The 20,325-nt window shown below is 34.2% G+C and overlaps 3 protein-coding genes across 3 annotated transcripts; 2 read left to right on the forward strand and 1 right to left on the reverse strand.

The window, feature by feature from the left end:
* Window positions 1-6: 6 nt before the first annotated feature.
* Window positions 7-2,257, reverse strand: LOC108196321 (uncharacterized). Its single transcript, XM_017363557.2, has 3 exons — window positions 1,943-2,257; window positions 1,127-1,614; window positions 7-792 (listed from the first exon to the last, which is right to left on the reverse strand). Exons 1-3 carry the CDS (start codon window positions 2,105-2,107, stop codon window positions 357-359), a joined length of 1,089 nt encoding a protein of 362 aa, XP_017219046.1. The 5' UTR covers window positions 2,108-2,257; the 3' UTR covers window positions 7-356.
* Window positions 2,258-3,129: 872 nt separating this feature from the next.
* Window positions 3,130-6,290, forward strand: LOC108194027 (SWR1 complex subunit 6). The gene is made up of 5 exons (XM_017360920.2): window positions 3,130-3,223; window positions 4,704-4,813; window positions 5,030-5,135; window positions 5,726-5,826; window positions 5,914-6,290. Exons 2-5 carry the CDS (start codon window positions 4,706-4,708, stop codon window positions 6,115-6,117), a joined length of 519 nt encoding a protein of 172 aa, XP_017216409.1. The 5' UTR covers window positions 3,130-3,223; window positions 4,704-4,705; the 3' UTR covers window positions 6,118-6,290.
* A 1,261-nt stretch (window positions 6,291-7,551) lies between these two features.
* On the forward strand, window positions 7,552-19,688 carry LOC108205464 (uncharacterized). Its single transcript, XM_017375429.2, has 22 exons — window positions 7,552-8,374; window positions 9,215-9,329; window positions 9,736-9,836; window positions 10,542-10,633; window positions 11,071-11,206; window positions 11,325-11,393; window positions 11,556-11,657; window positions 11,985-12,083; window positions 12,238-12,348; window positions 13,078-13,284; window positions 13,542-13,649; window positions 14,990-15,085; window positions 15,545-15,601; window positions 15,943-16,089; window positions 16,203-16,262; window positions 16,578-16,682; window positions 17,375-17,536; window positions 17,852-17,925; window positions 18,108-18,231; window positions 18,862-18,953; window positions 19,175-19,295; window positions 19,389-19,688. The coding sequence occupies exons 1-22, from the start codon at window positions 7,574-7,576 to the stop codon at window positions 19,545-19,547; spliced, it is 3,138 nt and encodes a 1,045-aa protein (XP_017230918.1). The 5' UTR covers window positions 7,552-7,573; the 3' UTR covers window positions 19,548-19,688.
* The last annotated feature ends 637 nt before the right edge of the window (window positions 19,689-20,325 follow it).

Genomic DNA, 20,325 nt, shown 5'->3' on the forward strand with positions numbered 1-20,325 from the left:
TAATTCAAAATGCTAAATACACGATCTAGTGTTTTGAGAGCGTTTTACTCTTAAAACGTCATATCATGTTACGTTTTATACGTTTTATAGTGATTTTCACACATAAATACAACACGGTCTAGGATTTTTTTCCAAAAATCAAAATGCGGGATTATGATTCTTGAATAAAATCAACACGACCAATGGTCCATCAGTTCTGTCAATAATATTCTTGAATGTGTACATGATTCTAAGCCAATGCTAAGCTACGTTGCTTCATCGTCAAATTTTCCATTGATGAAGATGATTTCCTACCTGTTATCAAACTAAAAATTCACAAGCGGTCTGGTGTATCATTCCATGAAACATCCAACTCACTAATTAAGCAGTCTCTTGATTCCAGACTTCTGTTCAGCTGTTAACTTTGCCGGGAATTTAATGTTAAACTTTATCCGCAAATTTCCCCTTCTTGAAGGATTTTTAGGTATAGGCATTCCTTCATTCGGAACCACCTCTTCATAAGATGGATGAATCACATTGTTGACAGGGATTGTCAGTTTTCTCCCATCCAATGTGTTGACATGGACCGTGTAGCCAGTTAATGATTCTGCAAGCGATATTTTGTGTGTGCATACCAGATCGTTACCTTCTCTTGTAAACACACTGTGTGGTTTCTCGTCGACTACAAATATGACATCCGCGGGGACAACATTTGGCAGCTCATTACCCTTCTCCGGGAAAGTGATTTTTGTCCCACGTTTCCAACCAGGTTTTATGTCTAATGTCAGAATCTCTTCTACCGGCAAGGTCTTTCTGTCCAAGGTCAAGAGTTTTTGTCAGAACACATAGGTGTGGTTTATTTGGTTCGAACAGTTTATTATACTTTATTATAAATCAACGAGCAACAAGGCAGTGGACAGATGAACAGGCAACACAAATTACATTTCCATTGTTCGTCTGCAGTTGAGCTATCAATAGAATCAAAGTTCTAAAACATAAACATAGTAGTTTCTTGTATCACAATCAGCAAATCAACGACTATTTAAATATCTAATTGCAGCCACGTGATTTGAGTTTCTACATAAAAAGATAAACTAACATCCAAAAAAAGAAAAGAAGATAATTTATTACGAGCATGAAAAATTACCCGCTAGCATCAGCTATTTCCCTTGAGATCTTCATCTTTTTGGTTGTTCCCTTGAAAAGTTCTTCTAGGCTACAAGGCAACCTATTCTCAACTGGAGGAGCCTTCCGAGGGCCTGAACTCATTGGTCTACTACCTCCAAATGAATTAAACATATCATCGCCAAACATTCCACCCGAAAATCTTGAACTTCCGCTCCTCATAGAGGCAGGACCCCCCATACCTCCCATACCACCCATCCCCCCCATACCCCCTCCTCCCATACCTCCCATGCCTCCCATACTTCCAAATGGATTCGAGTTACCAAAAAACTCGGCAAATATGTCATTAGCATTTCTAGGATTGAATCTAAACACATTTGGCCCGTCCCCTGATTGATAAAACGCTGCTCCACCAGGCCCTCCTCCGCTACCTGATTGCGGCACTTGTCCTTTTAGCCCTTCTTCACCATATTGATCATACACCGCTCTCTTTTGAGGATCACTCAGAACCTGGAAAAATTATTAATCTCTAACATCTCCACACCATTACTCGCACACAATTTTTCACATTCAAGGCAATTTCAAGGGCATAAACTTGATGATCATTCTTTCTTAGATATAAATTATAATCATACATGTTTTCAGAATTTGATACAGAACCACACATCACATAGACTTCTTGTCATTCAATATTTCAACTACATAAAAGTAAAATATTGTGATTTATATATGTCGTAAAACTGCAACAAAATTAAATGAGTTTCTCGGAAAGGCTAAAAATTGAATTTCTTCAAGGAACTCAGAAAACATAAAATCAAACACAAGAATTGTTTGATACCTCATAGGCTTCGGTGATTTGTTTAAATTTGGATTCAGCATCATTTTGTTTGTTACGGTTCTTGTCAGGGTGCCATTTCATAGCAAGTTTTCTATAAGATTTCTTCAAATCTTCTTCGGTTGCATTTTTATCAACCTGTAATATCTTGTAGTAATCCACGCCCATCCTTTTCTTGATCCTTTTTATACATGCATGTGTCTAGTCTTATCTAATAATTTTGTGTTATAATCATGGCTCAGAGAGGAAAAATATAATGTGTTTGGACATGGTAGAAGAGGAAGGGTCTCGTTCCTTTTCCTCTCCTTTTCTTTTATGTTAGTTGGGTAGATAAGTTTTTATTAGTTAGTACTACTTTTAAGTTTTCATTTTTTTACAAGACCACGCTGCAATAAAACCGTATATACTTTAATATAAATTCATATATACATATTTTTTTATATTTAAAAAAATTATTTTTTAAAACAAAAAAATGTTAATGTAATAATAAAAAGTCATACATCATCAACACCAATGATCGAGTCGAACAAAGTAAATTGTGATCGTCTCTTGTTGTCATGAATAAACTATTAAACGATATTTTGAAAATAATATATTTACAAATGCAAATACTCACTTCATGCCTTTCGTTAAATTACTGTTACACCCTTCATCATGTCCCACTGGGGCTATAATTTTAAGCTATCTACCAGAATTGTGATTCCATACAAAATTTCATCACCAAATCGATACCACCGTTTATAATCAAGAAGCGAAAACAAAATTCTCAAGCCACCAAACCAAAATCGAAATAAAAACAAACTGCAAACAAATAAAAATAGAAAAAACTTATATTTGATAGTCGAACTGGTATAATAAATTCTAGATATCGGATGATTGATAATATCTCATTATTTTAAATTCAATATCTAAACTGAAATTGAAATTATATTTATCTTAATATTATCTAATTTTATTAAATATTTCTCCCTGTCTCTTAATAATTTTCATGTTCGTTTTTATCATGTATATTTAGTCTGATAGATAAGACGTAAATTAATAATTTGAATAAAAAAAACGGAGGGAGGAATAAATATAAGAAACTACTCGATACTAATTTTAGAAACATACTTTTTTAAGTTTTTTTAGAAATTAAAGCTTATATATATATATATATATATATATATATATATATTAACAAACAGATCCTGGGCTCCTGGCTCCCAGAACATACAAGCAAGAACACAAAAAGTGTTCATCTCTCGCCTCTCCTCTCAGCGCCCATTTCTTCTTTCAGGAATTCAGGTACATTCAACCTCGACCTTATATCTTCAGTATACGCACACGATCTATATATATGTACACGTGTGTATGTATTGATAATCTGATTAACAGATTATAGTTGAATTCGTTTAGTGAATAATTTTTTAGTCAGAATGTTCATATTGGTTAATTTTTTCTTATCATATGGTTTCCATTGATGATGAATGTACTTGATTGACTGTTATTTTGCTTAATTTTTGCTCGTTTTGCGGTGGTTATATGTTTCGGGTTTGGAAACGAGTCGATTAAGCTTAGGGTTTTGTAAAAATTATTTAAAATTAATAGATTGATGTAGCTAGTTGAAAGCTGATAGCATAAGTAACTGTTGCTTGAGCTTTGCTGGTAGTGTTAATCAAGTTACGTGTTTAGATTTCACGAGGTTTAGTTACTTTCGTTGTGTTTAGAAGGTAGTTGTGTACTGTCTTTTGGTATTTTGTTTTGGGATATGTACTTGTTGGTTGATTATGATTTTGAGGGCTTTATACGTTCTATAGACTTATATAATGTGAGAAAGTAACTTGCAACGAACCGAATTTTTATTCGGTTGACCGAAACCAAAATGTCAAAGAAATGGCTACCAAAAACTGAAATGATATAAATTCGGTATTGAAACCGAACTGGAATTAATATTCTGGTTATTCCTGAAAACCGAAATTTAATGAAAGTTGCCAGAATTAAAGAAAATAATTCAGAAAATATAAGTTTACGACAAGCCACTGAGCTAGTTTACAATCACAATTGTAAAACATCCAGAAATTAAAATTTGAGTTGCTTGTTAAGTTTACATCCGCAAACAAGAACAAGTGCCCTATGGCTGATATTAAAAATTGCTGAACTGAGGTGCCCTGCTCCTTCAAACTTCATACTGAGTTCTTCTTAGAATTGTGGACATGTAAGTCAACTGCTGCTCCTTTCCTGGCCAGTGGAGTGGTTCTGCAGAATGAAAACGAAGTACTGATCAATTGATCCTCCCTACATTGCTAATCTGCTATACAGCACTAACATCAGGCTATTACACAAAGTGGAAGTGGACTTAAGTTTGTAGTAAATCGACATGCAATAACTAGCTAGGCTGCCTAGCAGCATCATCTCTAAATTAACATAATTCATATCTTTATTAATTCTATGTCTTCAAACATTGGAACTTTCTTTTGAAATGCTTTTTGAGTCATTGTTCAGTGTCGGAACTAGAATTTAGTAATTACATGCTGCAGTAGACCAGCAGCCCCATTTTCAAGTTTATGTTTTTATTTCCCAACTTGAGTATCTGTTAACTTTATTTAAGATGATATATATGCAATTGCTAAAACCAAGAGCTCCAGAGCTTCTTGGTGGAATCTTTACACTAAAATCAAGGAAGATGGCAAATATGTATAGTCAATGCAATCTCCTGAACTGAATTAAAACACATTATTTTTAATGTAATTATACACATATCACACTCTTTAATTTGTACGCGCAGATATGATGGATGAAGATATGTCCAATTCAGCTCGTCGAATGTCGACCCGAACTCGTCGAGTCGCTCCGAAAATGGTTGCTGCTCTTGCTAGTAATGATAATCGTACCCAGGTCAGGTCTTCACATATTTGTAATATCTGTGATTCTGTGTGTCTATATGTGTGTATACTTTTCGGTGGAAATTTATTTAGTAACCGGTTTCTTGGCATATAAAAGTAGATAGCAATGCCATAATGATAGTTCTATTTATTGCAAATTGAAAGAAATTGAAATGCAAATAATTGTGCTTTTCGGTATTTACTAAATGTTGTGACGATGTTATGGTAGGCAGTTCTTGCTCGTCTTGAAGCTCTGGAAAATGATAATCCCGGATTAGAAACAGTTGAAGTTAATGATGATTCTGATGCTTCCCTTGACGATGATGATGAACAAGGTCTTATTTTAAATCAAATATTTGTGTTTCGCACTTTACTATTTCGTTATTATTTTTTCTGAGAAAATTGTTGTGTGTTAAGGAAGAGGAGATATTTTGAAGACTTAAAACGTTGCTCGCTTTTGCTTTTCACATTAGTCTTTGTAGGCTAAAATGAATCTGTATTTAGGCCAAAACTGAAGATACAAAAATATTAGAAGACTCATAATAGTTTCTACTAGCTCTTGATATGAGGTGACACGTCTGAGCTCATGTTCCAAATTACTTTCTATCTCTGGAGAGTGACATTATTATTCAAGCGTACTGTGTGAGACGTTTGTTGAGTTCTGAAATTAGTGATTAGCTTGACATTATTTAATGTAATATGGAAATGTCATGGTTAAAATATACTATGACATTCTTTCTACTACAAACTATGTCATCAAAATTGAAAATATACTTATCACTTTTAAATTTGAACAATAATTCGACCATGATTCATAATAATAATAATAACACCCACAACTTAAACTTTGGACTCTCTGTGGAGTGAAGAGAGAGTGTGGAGTCTTTGGGTTATTCTTACTTCTTTCATTGTGCTTCTACTGCAGTGAAGAGGCAGTCAAAGGGCACGAAACGCAAAACTCGTCAAGCAAAAGCACTTGAGAATGCTAAGAAAGCACCAAGAACATTTCATGAACTCTTGCATGAGGTACAATATATGACTATATGTATATTTACCCTTTTCGGATTGCATGCTGCATTTTGGGTTTGATCAATAATTGTCATTTCGAATCAGGCAAACCTAGAGTCTTTGCCTCGTCATGTGCCCACCTACTTAAGAGCAGCTGTTGGGCCTCCAAGCTCTGTAGCTCGTCGACATTTTTGCACAGTTTGCGGTTTCTCTTCCAATTATACATGTGTAAGGTGTGGGACACGGTTCTGTTCCACTCGCTGTCAAAATATACACAATGATACACGGTGTCTAAAGTTTGTTGCCTGATATGTATAAAGTTTTAATAGCTCAAATTGTGTTAATGTTCTATTAGTTTTTCGCATTATCACTGTTTCTTTCAAATTTTCACATGTACTTTTGAATTTTGAATTCAGTAGAAAATGTGATTTCATATACATCTGGGTTGATTTTTTTCATATTAAAACCGAGTATCTTCACTATTTTATGTGTGATTCATTGTCTTTTAAGATTTCAGTATCGTGTACAGAATGTTCTGTGGTAAATTGTTACAAGTTCTTATTTCTAAGGATTTAGGTAGGTACATCTGCTGGAGGCCATTATATAGACTGTAATGTTAGTATATTTTTACTGGGACTAGAATTACCAAAACCTTGAGCAACAACACTGTGGCTTTGTAGGGTAATGCAATAGTCCTTCCCGAAGATAACGGCCCATACAACGCTACCGGACTAATAAATCATAACAGACCAGATTGAAGAAATTAATACGATGAAGAAATTAATACGAAAGGGAGATTTAATGTGGATGCCTAGCATCTTTCTTTTCATACTGATCACAAGTGAAAAGGTTTTTGAGCCCGTAGTTCAACGGAAGAATTACTGTGACCCAAACTCGCAAATTCCATTTCTTGCAAACAAGATAATCTCCACCTGCCACAAACAAACTCCACAGCCTTCTCTTTTTTTTATATACTCCCCACAATAAACACTCATTTCGACAATCAGACCAATCTTGCCAGATAGCATCTTGGCTGTGAGACGAGATAAAAGCTAAAAACGTACAATCTGAGACCCTTGACATGGAACACAACTGAAATCGAACTATGTGGCATTACTTGGAACACAACTGAAATCACCTATGTGGCATTACTGTGTTTCCTGTTTCGTCATCTGTAGCTATCTAAGAATGATATAGGTGTGGTTTTTTTGTTAAGAATAATCGAAGTACTAAAATATTTGAAGACTTGTACAATTATGTTTGTGATTTTAGCTTTTCGAATACATATTTTTTATATATTTCATATGATTTTGATAATTACACAATGATTTTTTTTCCCACAATATTTGTACTCTTGAACCTGTCTTTTTTGTTAAGAATAATCGAAGTACTAGAATTTTTGAAGACTCGTACAATTGTGTTTGTGAATATAGCCTTTCAAATACATATTTTGTTATATATTTCATAAGATTTTGATAATTGCATAATGGTTTTTTTTACACTTTGTGTAAAATATCAAAAAATCAATTAAATATATGATAAGATAATACCTTAAATGTAACTTATAGTAATAAAATTCAATGAATAGGATTATAAAATTAGTTTCAAAGTTTAATGCTCCAATAAAATTGCAAAATGAAATTCACTCAACCGGCTAAAAAGGAAAAAAGTGAGTACATTGACTCAAATTTTAAAGTACCACACTTTCCAATTTGGAATCAAAAGTACTCCCAACTTTGACTTATCGAAGTGAGTGAGTTTATTAATGATGTCCTCGGATCTTTCAAATCTTTACACACACACCCCGTGCACTACACTCTTTTTCACACACACTTCAAATGCATCTTCTTCTTCATCTCTGCTTTCTTTAAACAACCCTAATCAAATTCTTTACACAACAATGTCTGCAATATCATCATTATCTCCATTCAAGTTCACACCTTCACACAATCCCCAGCGTCGATTCTCCCCATCTTCAAATCCCCACCGTCCATTTTCACCCAGGCCCATTTTCTTGAAACCCCTCAAAGTCACTTCTCAAGAATCATCACAAGCACAACCCCAGATCATTACTCCAGTAAAACCCACCATAACATACCAAAACGACGCCGCATTGGACTCAACATGCTTTGTGATCAAAGCCAAGAATAGGATTGGGCTTTTGCAGGTAATCACAAGGGTTTTTAAGGTTCTCGGGCTTGTGATTGAGAAGGCTGAAGTTGATTTTGAGGGGGAGTTTTTTGTTAAGAAGTTTTATGTGACTGATTCAAATGGGGAGAGAATTGAAGAGAAGGAGAATTTGGAGAGAATTGAGAAGGCATTATTGGAGGCCATTGATGGTTGTAATTTCGATTATGGCGGTGAGGCGGTGGGTAAGAGAGGGGTGATGAGGAGAGGTGAGATTGTGGGAGATGGCATGGGGAAGGCGAAAGCGGAGAGAATGTTTGGATTGATGGATGGGTTTTTGAAGAATGATCCTGTTAGTCTTCAGAAAAGTATTCTTGATCACGTGGAGTATACAGTGGCTCGATCAAGATTTAATTTTGATGATTTTGAAGCTTACCAGGTTGATTATATTTTGTTAATATAATGTTGTTTTACTTTTGATTTCATTCTTAGTTTGTGAAGTTGACAACCCTTTTCATGTTTCTCTTGTTTGTTAGGTGGTATTGGTGTGTGTGTGTGTGTGTGTGTGTGTTTTTTTTTTTTTTTTTTGTAAACGGGTCATTTTTAACTTTTTATAAAAGAAATCGAGTTTATGATTGATCATTCACTGAGATGGATTAGTTCTTAGTCAAAAAATCTAGCCTTCAAAGGGAGAAAAGAGAATAAATGCAATAGGAGGAGATCATATAGGTCGACCTCTCTTTTTTTGATTTAGCGAGAAATGCAGTTTCGTGCTTGGTTTGTTTATCTCATGTTGTTTGAGGTTTTACAGAACTGAATGTGCAACTGAATGTGCAGTAACAGATTTTTGAATTCTGATGTAGTTGGTGACGACATATTCTAGATAAGGATATTTTGACAATGCATATACTAATGAAGCTATATTGTGGCAAGATATTTACATATTTTGAAGGAGAACTGCACAGAATTCATTATTTTATTAAATCATTAAACTTCAACTCGATATTTGTGGATTAGGACCAGTAGAGTACTAACTTGGAATCACGCATTCCATTCACTTCTATGGCTCTTTATCTTTACATGGTTACAGACTCACGGGTATTCTTCATTTTAGGTTAGCCCCATGGATACATTTGTATTAGCATGGATAAGGATGTAATTCATGACTTATGCCTTGATGTTATCATAGTAAAAGTTCCAAGCAATTAGTTGTCTTGAAATCTCTATTAGCTGTCATGCATTGTCAATATTGAAATCACCTGATTGTTGGTCCACACAGGCTTTATCACACAGCGTGAGGGATCGGTTAATTGAACGGTGGCATGATACTCATCAACACTTCAAAAAGAAAGATCCCAAGCGCCTGTACTTCCTGTCCCTGGAGTTTCTTATGGGTAATTTTTTTTCCCCCTTATTTTGTTAGTTTAATTTTCATATATGTCACATTAACCTAGCTCTATATTACTCGGACTCGGCTAGAAGTGTCCGACATGGATACGTGTCCTGGTGTCGGGCTCAGTACTATTTTGAAAAATGGACGTGTTTTTGACCTAGAATAAGTGTCACCAAGTGTCAATGTCCAAGTGTCGAGGATCCGACACAGGTACTTCGAGGCAAAATGAATAGTCCGAGTAACATAGACCTAGCTAGTGTATGCTTTTGTGCGAATCTGATGATATCCTAGTTGTGGAACATTTCTTTACCTTAAAAAAAGGACCAATTTCACTTGTCATTCAATGTTCTTCCCATGATTCTGCTATAGTTGCTTTACCTTTTCTAATACCTTCTGTCATATATCAGGACGTACCTTATCAAATAGTGTCATTAATCTTGGTATCCGGGACCAATATGCTGATGCCCTAAGCCAGCTTGGCTTTGATTTTGAAGTTGTGGCAGAGCAGGTAGCTATATTAAGCTCTTATTCTGTGTATTTGTATTTTTCATATTTCCTCTAGTATAATTAAGCAAATTGTTAAAAAATTAAATAAGTTGCACTGCTCTCTGTAAATCCAATGTTTGGGAAAGATGAAGAATGCTATAGAAGCCTAAGAATACCTTTTCTTGTATCATAGCTCCTGCTATTAACATGTTACAAAAAAGCAACTCTAATATCCGTACATATATTTGTGTTTATGACTGTAATGTCTCCTGTCATTTTCTTCACTAAGATTTCTAGGATTCTTGATTGCAAAAACTGTCAAACAGGGTGTATGAGATTACTAATCAAGCCAGTTTTGAACTTCAGATTATTCCTGATCAAAAAAATTTGAACTCAAACTTAGCTGCAAACAAGTATTCCTGATCAAAAAAATTTCTAACTCAAACTTAGCTGCAAACAAGTCTATGTAAAACCATAAAATCTTACTTTCATGTGCGAATTCTGCCTTGTAAATGCAAAATCTCCATTTAAAATGTGAAATCATTAGAATACAAGTTCTGCAAACAATACAGATTGCCCTTCAAACTGATTGTAAATTAGTTCCTGTTTATTGAGTTATATGATAGGCTTGTTAGGAGGGATGTCTCAATGGAAAATATTTTTAAAAGTAAATTGATTGTACATATTTTCCTACGAACACATGAGTTATTGCTTTTGTTTTTCTTAGGAAGGAGATGCTGCACTTGGTAATGGAGGGTTAGCCCGCCTTTCAGCTTGCCAAATGGATTCCCTAGCAACATTAGACTATCCGGCAATGGGGTACAATATAATTCTGAAATACTCCTAAAGCTTTTACCATTACTTTCTTATTTCATTTGAAACAGTTATCTGAAGTTGTCCCAATTATTAATGAAGGCAGTAAATAAAAATTGGACTTGTCACATATTTCTTCACCATGTAATTGTGGTGCATTGTTACTCTCATTGATCTAATTGGTCTCGTCTTGCAACTTTATATTTGGTCCTTTTAAATTATTTGAGGAAATTTCAGTATAATCTTTTAATTGAAAATATAATCTGACTTTGTCCCAATTATTAGTAAAAGCAGTCAATATGAATTGGACTACTTACATAAATCTTGTTCATTTATTTGTAGTTCATCATTACTTTCATATATCTAATTTGTCTCAACTTGTTCTAATTTGATTCTTGTAAGATTTTTTTGACGAACTCTACTATCGCACTTCCATTCTTCAGTTACGGATTACGTTACCAGTTTGGTCTTTTCCGTCAGATCATATTGGATGGTTTTCAACATGAACAACCTGATTATTGGTTAAATTTTGGAAATCCATGGGAAATAGAGCGGGTTCATGTGTCATATCCTGTGAAGGTTTGCAACAATATACCATTTCTGTTCATGATTACCTATTTATTATTTACGTAGTCGTATATAAATTCCTAAAAGATCTTTGTTTTTACTTCCATTTGGTGCAATACGTATGGAATAGTTTTATGGTACAGTTAAGGAAGAATTTGTAAACGGGGAGACACGAAAAGCATGGGTACCTGGAGAAATGGTGAGTTCCTTTATGACCAAGGGCATATGCTAGTGATTAAGAGTGCATGCATTTTTATCACAGTGACAGTTTGCACTTTAAATCTTCTATTATTGCAAATAAAGACAGTACATAAAGTTCATTACACAGAACATCTAACTCTTTTTGTTTGATTTTTTGTAGGTTGAAGCTGTAGCTTATGACAACCCAATACCTGGTTATGGAACGAGGAATGCCATTAATCTGCGATTATGGGCAGCCAAACCAAGTGGTCAATATGATATGGTAATTTACTTATAATGGCTTTTTAAATCTTAGTTGCCCCCAGCTTGTAGCTAATTAAATATTTAATTGATCATGTACTGTATATGAGTATCTTGCAAATGTTTTAAAACTTTCTTTCATTACCATATGATTATCTATTATATTAGCTCTTTATTTTTTATTTTATTTCAGTATATAACTTTATCTTATTTAAAATTGAAGGTGATGTGAATGAGTATCCATTTCTCTGTCAAAGGACATTACATTGCGTTACTCAGCTATCCCTTACTTGTATCTAGTTCTTTTTAATGTTGGATATTGATTTTCAAACTCATCCTTGTCTTGCAGGAGTCGTACAATACTGGAGATTATATTAATGCTGTTTTCAACAGGCAGAAGGCTGAAACTATAAGCAGTGTCTTGTATCCTGATGATCGCTCCTATCAGGTTCACATAATATTTTTCACACTTGAAATTGTAAACTATTCTATTGTGGACACTTGTTGGCATTATTTAATTCTTGGCTTGAGTTGATCTACATTGACTCTATCCACAACTTGAGGTCTACCCTTACCCACTCATAAATTCTGACATACTTCAGGGAAAGGAATTGCGACTGAAGCAACAATATTTCTTTGTCTCAGCGTCAATACAAGATATTATTCGAAGGTTCAAAGACGTCAACAGTAATTTTGATGATTTCCCGGAAAAGGTGCTAAGTTGATATCTTGCAATTTAATATAACATCTCTACCAAGAAACAATAACATTTTCTCAGATGAGTTTCAATCTTTGGATTACGAGGGAGGATGCATTTTCTTTTCTTGGGTTCACCTTGGTTCATATTTCGCATGTGGTGCTGACCTCAGAGGTTCAGACATATATATTTAAAACATGATTATGTCCAATATATATACTCCCTCCGTCCCTCTGAGTAGTATACATTGGGGGACGGGGACGCGGCACGGATTTCAATGCTCTTATAAAATATAGTTCCATAACTTATTTTTAAAATTTTCTTTTTCTGAATTAAAGTTTGGATGTTATATTTTTATTCAGAAAAAGAAAATCTCAAAAATAAGTTATGGAACTATATTTTATAAGAGTATTGAAATGCGTGTCGAGCAGTTGAAAAGAAACGTATACAATTAAATGGGACAGAGGGAGTAGTATCTAACTTCTGCATTATTTAATTTGACTCAAATGTGCGTGTACAAAGATGTATGGTTTTAGCTCTTAGCAATTTAGGTGCCCTGTGTTGAGTCTGCTGACTAATCACTAGATACTAACACGTCTCTAACATAATATAGGGTATGAAGTGGTTTTATATCTCCTTAGTCTGAACGGCATCCTCCTAAATATAATTTATAAAAAATAGAATGACGGATATTAGGACTGTGTTTGTCTTATTACTTACTCATGCTTCTAAATTACTTTTTCAGGTTGCTCTACAGCTGACTGATACCCATCCATCTCTTTCTATAGTCGAGGTCATGAGAATCCTTCTTGATGAAGAACATTTGGCTTGGAAAAAAGCCTGGGACATTGTGTGCAAGATATCTTCTTTCACTACTCACACTGTAATACTTGAAGGACTTGAGAAGATCCCCGTGGACCTGCTTGAAAGTCTTCTCCCACGCCATTTACAAGTATGTTTCTTCTTCAAAGTAATATACAATCCCGGTAAGTTGTTTATCCCCCACATTTTTGCAGATTGGTATGACAAAGGTCATAGTTTAACTAATTCTTCTTCCGTTAGTGTGTTCGAGTTATCATGGATAGGAAAATAAATCTTTTAATGCATTCTTGTACCATTTACACGTTCCAAATAAATTTGTCAGTCAAATGCTCCTGTTATTTTATAGGCATTGAGTGATTATAGTCAAATTGTGTGTTTTTTTTCCAGATTATATATGAGATTAATCAGATGTTCATGGAAGAGTGGAAAAAGAAGATTGGCAATGATTATGCCCGGTTGTCACGAATGTCAATTGTTGAGGAAGGTTCTGTGAAGGTATGTGTAACCCGTAATATACTAGCTTTCACTTAATTGGTAATGTTTGAAACACTTGGCTTGGTTGGGGTCAGTTCTATGAAGCTTTTCATTGTTTTCTCATTAATCTACAATCTATTTATTGTAGGCAATTTTATTCATGATGATGCTAATTCTATGTCTGATTTGATTTTAACTAACTAGTTCAGATTCTGAAATAATCTGGTAGTTGTTGACGATAGTTTCTTTACTCAACTTAAAAGTGATTTTGGTAAGGCTCTGTTTGGTGGAAGGGTTAAAAGGATATATGTACCCTTTTATGGAGTTCAAGCATAATTAAACCGCAACGAACCACCCGAAGTAGTGTTTCAAACCGAACCAAAACAATTCGGTTGGTTCAGTTATTAAAAAACCGAAATGTGCAGTAGAGGAGTATGTCAGTTAGTCTTCATGCACTTATAAGTTATAAATATATAAACAGTACAAAAAGGTCTTTAACAGTGAACATGCAACAGAAATACACTGATATATATGATAGACGTGCAACAGAAGCAAATCCCAGCTGTAAATAAATTGCTGCAACGGAAGTTGCAGTGCTGATGAATGAATGAATGATTTATAAAGACTGAATAGGAACGTATTATAGATTACAAAAAATCAGGAGAGGTTTTCTAAGCAATGGAAGGCCTTTGCTTCGTATTGGAATGAAATATTTTAATCTTGTCATAATATAGTACACTATGAATTAGACAAAACATAATATATATATTTAGAAAATAATACATATAAACAATTCAGTTATTTCAGTTAAACCGAATGTATGTTTTGAAAAACCGAACCGAGCCGGATAAATATTCGGCTATCAACCAAAAACCGAATAAACAAAATTTATCAAAAAAATTAAACTGAACCTAACCGAAATTGTACATTTCGGTTCGGTTCGGTTTTGCTCAGCCCTAGTATCAGGTCTGAGTCGACGGTTGACTTTGTAGGAATTAAATATTGGTTTTTCACTCTGCGAAAGAGTATATTGTATATTGTTTTATGCTTTTTCACGGCTTATGTAAGCATGCTATCTCGTTATATTACTGTATTGGTCAAGGTTCTGGGGACAAATACTGCATTCGCAGCATCCTAGTTCTTGCGTTATGTAGTAAACATGCAACCATCTTCTCATTTAATGAATTATAATCATTTTTCGTCCTTATGGACCATTACCACAAGTGCCGTAATGGGTGTTTGTTGAGATTGTGGATCTATGCTCTTTTCAATGTTTTACTTTAGTGTTTGTAGTCTTAAAATAGGGTAGAGACATACAGTAAGTGGTAGATCTGATATATTATATTCCTTTGGTTTGGCAGAGTATCCGTGTGGCAAATTTATCAGTTGCTTGCTGCCATACTGTCAACGGTGTTTCCAGAGTTCATTCTGAAATAATCAAGTCAAAAGTATTTAAGGTAATACTCAGAATAAATCTATATTGATTTCTCCCTGCATTTAGTAAATACTTTTTACTTAGTTACTTGATAATTCTAGTGCATCATAAACTTAAATTTCACTGCTTTGGTTCGTACTTTTAGTAATATAGTAAAAAGCTGAATTGTTTGTTGTTGCCATGCTTTTGCAACCTTCTGGTGATGTATATATGTCGTATTTGTCGAGCTAAACTTTCTAGTGCCTCGAGATCTCTCTGTTACAATGTTTTTGAGGTTTATTCTTCTGTTATTAATTAAATTGCTTGAATCAAAATGTCTCACCTTGGACATTTTAGATTTTAGCATTTTATGATTACATATTTTTTTGATTATTACTGCTAGCGGTTTCAAGTTGGATGCATCTTCAGGTGTTTATACATCCTATTCTTGACATGACCTCTTGTTATGTAACACTTTGAGCATTCTATAGCTTTTCCACAGGATTTTTATGAGGTATGGCCAGAGAAATTTCAGTACAAGACAAATGGAGTAACTCAGGTATACTGCAGATAATATTAAAACATTCATTACTTGATTCACAGTACTTGTTACTTTCACTATACATTGTGTACCCCAAAGGTTTGTGATTATAAGGAATTAAAATTTCCCTTCAAATCTCTAATTTCGTTCAAAGTTTAGTATCCATAAATAAAGAATGAAGCTTCAGCTTCTATAAAACTGAAGTGTGGACAGTATTGTTAATCAATTTCTTATCACAATAGTGACTATATTTTCTAAGTTGTTGCATCAGATAGTCTGCTAGTTTCTTGTTGGAATGAGGATGATTTCAATTTTTGGCATACAGAGTATAGCTGACCTCTTGTTAATCATATTATCAGCGCCGCTGGGTTGTGGTGAGCAATCCAGGTTTATCTGCTCTAATTACAAAATATCTTGGGACAGAAGCATGGATTCGTAATGTTGACCTCCTATCAGGGCTGCGCCAACATGCATCGGATTTAGCTTTACATCAGGACTGGAAAATGGTACATAAATTTTTGTTATATAGGATTGGTGAATAATTTGTTATATAAATTACTTAATATTGTAGATCCTTCCTTTACATGGACAAACTTACTTATGAACTTTACATGTTCAGGTTAAGAAGGTTAACAAGACAAGGCTTGCAGAATACATTGAGATGATGAGCGGTGTGAAGGTCTGGGATTCCTTGAACTGCATATCTTGAGACTTATAATTTTCTTTAAAAATTTTATCGCCTATCAAAATTCATAACAGCATCGCAACTTTTGAGAAATGTATTGGATCAGGTCATAAAGATAGGGATGTCTTGGATCAACTCAGCATTTTACAATTGTATTTAAAGCAATTAGCATTGCAACTATTAACATGATTTCATCACGATGTTACAACCAAACAGGATCAAATCTACCTGGTTCTGTAATTAGTTAGCAAGAAATTGGTCTTCTTGTATCAGAAGATTTGTTAATTTTCTTCTTACACTGTATTGTAGGTCAGTTTAGATGCCATGTTTGACGTACAGATAAAACGAATACATGAGTACAAAAGGCAGCTTCTGAATATACTAGGCGTTATTCATCGATATGACTGCATAAAGGTATCTTTTTAACTTTTTGATTAGAGCGAAGCTTTAATTTCATTTAATTTTAATCAAGATGCTAGTACTATGAGAATAAAACATCTGAAGGGAATATTTTATCTCATTTCTATAGTATGCATGTTATTGCAACATATATGGAGTCGAAATATTGAACAATAAATCTCGACAAGCTAATTGATAGGTTTGAGATTTCTTTGTATATTCTTTTGTTTTTGAATGTTCGAATAAATTAAAACGGAACGACCTTATATATGATTCACTTGAAAATGGAAGTAAAATAGGTAGTATATTATATGCTCCCATATGACTCTCCTGGGGAGCAGTTTTTAGTTATCGAAATTTTAACTGAGTAGACCCTTATGGATGTAATATATAGTTATTCTTGCCCTTTTCCCATGATGTTTTTTTAGATATGTTTAATTTCTAACTGTAATGCTTGCTATAATGAGGTGAAATACCAGAAACATACTGTGCCCATTTGGCTTACCTTAGCCACAAAATAACATGTTCAGTTGAAAGATGTATGTATTTTCCGACTTATAAGTGGCTTTTAACAGGAAGCAAACGCCCCCATATCTATTTATCATTTTTCACAACTTATATGGCCTCATGTAGTCATGTTCATACATTGGCTTAAGCTAGTCTTATCTGCTATTAAGTAATAGTTGGCATTATCATCTTTTGCTTAGAATATGGCGAAAGGTGATAGAATGAAGGTTGTACCACGTGTTTGCATAATTGGAGGGAAAGCAGCTCCTGGTTACGAAGCTGCAAAGAAGATTATTAAACTTTGTCATGCTGTAGCTGAAACAATCAATAATGACACTGAAATTGGAGACCTCTTAAAATTGGTAAGACCTCTTGAACTATGAACATGCCTATGCATGCAAAGTGCATTGGAGCGGAAGCTCGAAGTGCAGCTAAACATGCAACTCTATTCTAAATTTAAAAAAAAAAAAAAAAAAAAACTGTTTCTGGGATGGAGTTTTCTTGTCTAATTTTTTTTATCTTCAAAATGATAGCCAAATTGTTCGAGCCTTCTATTGTAATTTTGTTTTTTTTTTCATTATTTCATCTCAGGTTGGATTCATTTATAGTTCCAGGTCCAATAATAAAGGACCTCGTTGTTATATAATAACAGGTGTCAATTATTTACTTTTTTGCAGGTCTTTATACCTGATTACAATGTTTCTGTTGCTGAATTAGTCATCCCTGGTAGTGATCTTTCACAACATATAAGGTATGTATTCAGTTTGTTTGTTAGTTGCTTAATGTAGTACATAGCTGTTAGTCCCCTTTCTCATCTGGTCTATACTGTTTGTTAACAAAGCTGTAGTATGCTCACTGCAGTTTTGCCTTCAGTAATTTCATGTCATATGTATTCAAATAGCATATTTACACATAGCGTGGTGTCTTTTGAAGCACTGCTGGACACGAGGCTTCAGGAACTGGCAGCATGAAATTTCTTATGAATGGATGTCTGCTATTAGCCACAGCTGATGGGTCTACTGTTGAGATTATTGAAGAAATTGGGGTAGATAACGTGGTATGTTTGATATTATGCTACAATTAACTGTAAGAACTATTTAGTGTGAATAAGTCGATACCTAAAAGTAAGATTGCTAAGGAATAGCATGTGTTGAAAAGAATATTTTTCTATCCTTCTTAATGAACACGGTAACAGAATTCAAAGGTACGATATGTATATATTATTTACAATGTTGCATCAGTGATTCACTGGACAGTAAGATTCCTCTTATGCTATTCACTTTCAAGAGTCATTGGTTTACAAGAACTTTGCTTAATCACGTGTGCGATTACTAGTGCATATGTTTGTTGTATGCATCTAATTAAGTATACTGTCAACATGTGCATGGTTTTGAGTCACATAATCAGTCTGAGAATGATATAGAACACAGTAATCTGTAAACGATTTCGATGAAGCTTTTCAAGTCTGCTGCTGCATTTTTTCTGCCAGATCAGTCTTATTTATGTTCAGTTCTCAGTTTTAGAAAGGAAATGACAAAATATTAAGCCTCCACAAACAGTTTGTGACCAGTCTTATAATTACCTAAACTTTGGAAGAAGCCAAATAGCTTGTGACCAGTCTTATACATGTTCTGTGCATAACATATATATGTGCTTATACTAATGAAGAACTTTTCTTTCTTTATAGTTTATATTTGGTGCAAAGATGAGTGAGGTTCCTGCTTTACGAGAAAAAGTAGCGTCTACTAAAGCATCTCTTCAGTTCTCACGAGTTGTAAGGTAATTCTACTTTCTTTTAATAATAACTTATTAGTCATTAACAATATCATCAAATTTTCACTGAAGTCAAAGATTTGTTCGGAGTTCGTCTCAAAACTTGTTTACTGCAATGTCATCTTTCCTTTCCAATGCCAAAGTACATTAGAAATCCAGGGAGAACGTCAGGTATTGAGCCACTTTAAAAGTCTTGCAAGTCATCCTTAATTATATATCATATGCAGGATGGTAAAAGATGGTTATTTTGGCTTCAAAGACTACTTCAAATCATTATGTGACAATTTAGAGAATGGTGATGATTTTTATCTCCTTGGTTCTGATTTTGCTAGCTATCTGGAAGCCCAGGTAAGCCACTTTCGACTTCATGACAAGTGAAGCATGTGGTTTCAACTGTCATACAATTTTTATCAAAGCATAAATTAACGGTGTAAAGTACAGGCAGCTGCAGACAGAGCTTTTGCTGATCAGGAGAAATGGACTGAAATGAGCATACTTTGTACTGCTGGTTCTGGAAGATTCAGTAGCGATAGAACCATTGAAGAGTATGCAAAGAAGACTTGGGGAATCGAACCATGCAAATGCCCTTCTGACTCCTAAAATAAAAAAACTTCCCCACAATAGCCAGCCTCCAACCGAGCTTCAGATCTTGACATGAATTGTGAAGGTAATACAGAGCACCAGATTTCGACTTCTTCATTGGACTGCCTTCTGTAGCTTGTTGTTAGTGTAAGGGTTATATTGTAACAGTAGCCTTTTTCATAATCGGTGGTGTCTATATATAAAAAACAATTCCTACTTGGAAAATTACAGTAGTTCAGCTCCTGCTTTTCCTTTCGGAATATCAAATTTAGTTAGAGAGATGCGTTAAAAAACCAGAAATTGTTGAGTAATTGGGCAAGGAGGCTGATGGCCATAAACCATGAGGTGGCTGGTTAAACGTAGCAGGTAGAAATTTTAATGTTATTATTTTAAAAAATAAAGTCAGCTAAAATCACATTTTAGTGCAATATATTAGAAAAAACACCATAAGTATTTTTAAGAGGAGAAAATATGGACGTATCTTATTTTGGAAAAGTGTACAGCACATGCAAATAAGGTATATATATTTTGCACATGCAAATAAGGTATATATATTTTTTATTTGTGCGTCTTTTTGGTGAGAAAATGCTCTATATGCCGCAATTTCCTTGAGTAATGTCTAGTTGAGAAAAATAATTTAAAATATCATTTATTAATGATGGATACTCGAGCGTTTTGATTATTGGAAGAAAATGTTAGATCGTGTTGTGTTTGGTTATAAAAATCACTACAAAACATCACACGGTTTAACGTTTTAAGAATAAAATGTTAAATAAATACTCCCTCCGTCCCTATT

This window comes from Daucus carota, chromosome 1 (assembly GCF_001625215.2).
Source record: "Daucus carota subsp. sativus chromosome 1, DH1 v3.0, whole genome shotgun sequence".
Taxonomy (NCBI): Eukaryota; Viridiplantae; Streptophyta; class Magnoliopsida; order Apiales; family Apiaceae; genus Daucus; species Daucus carota.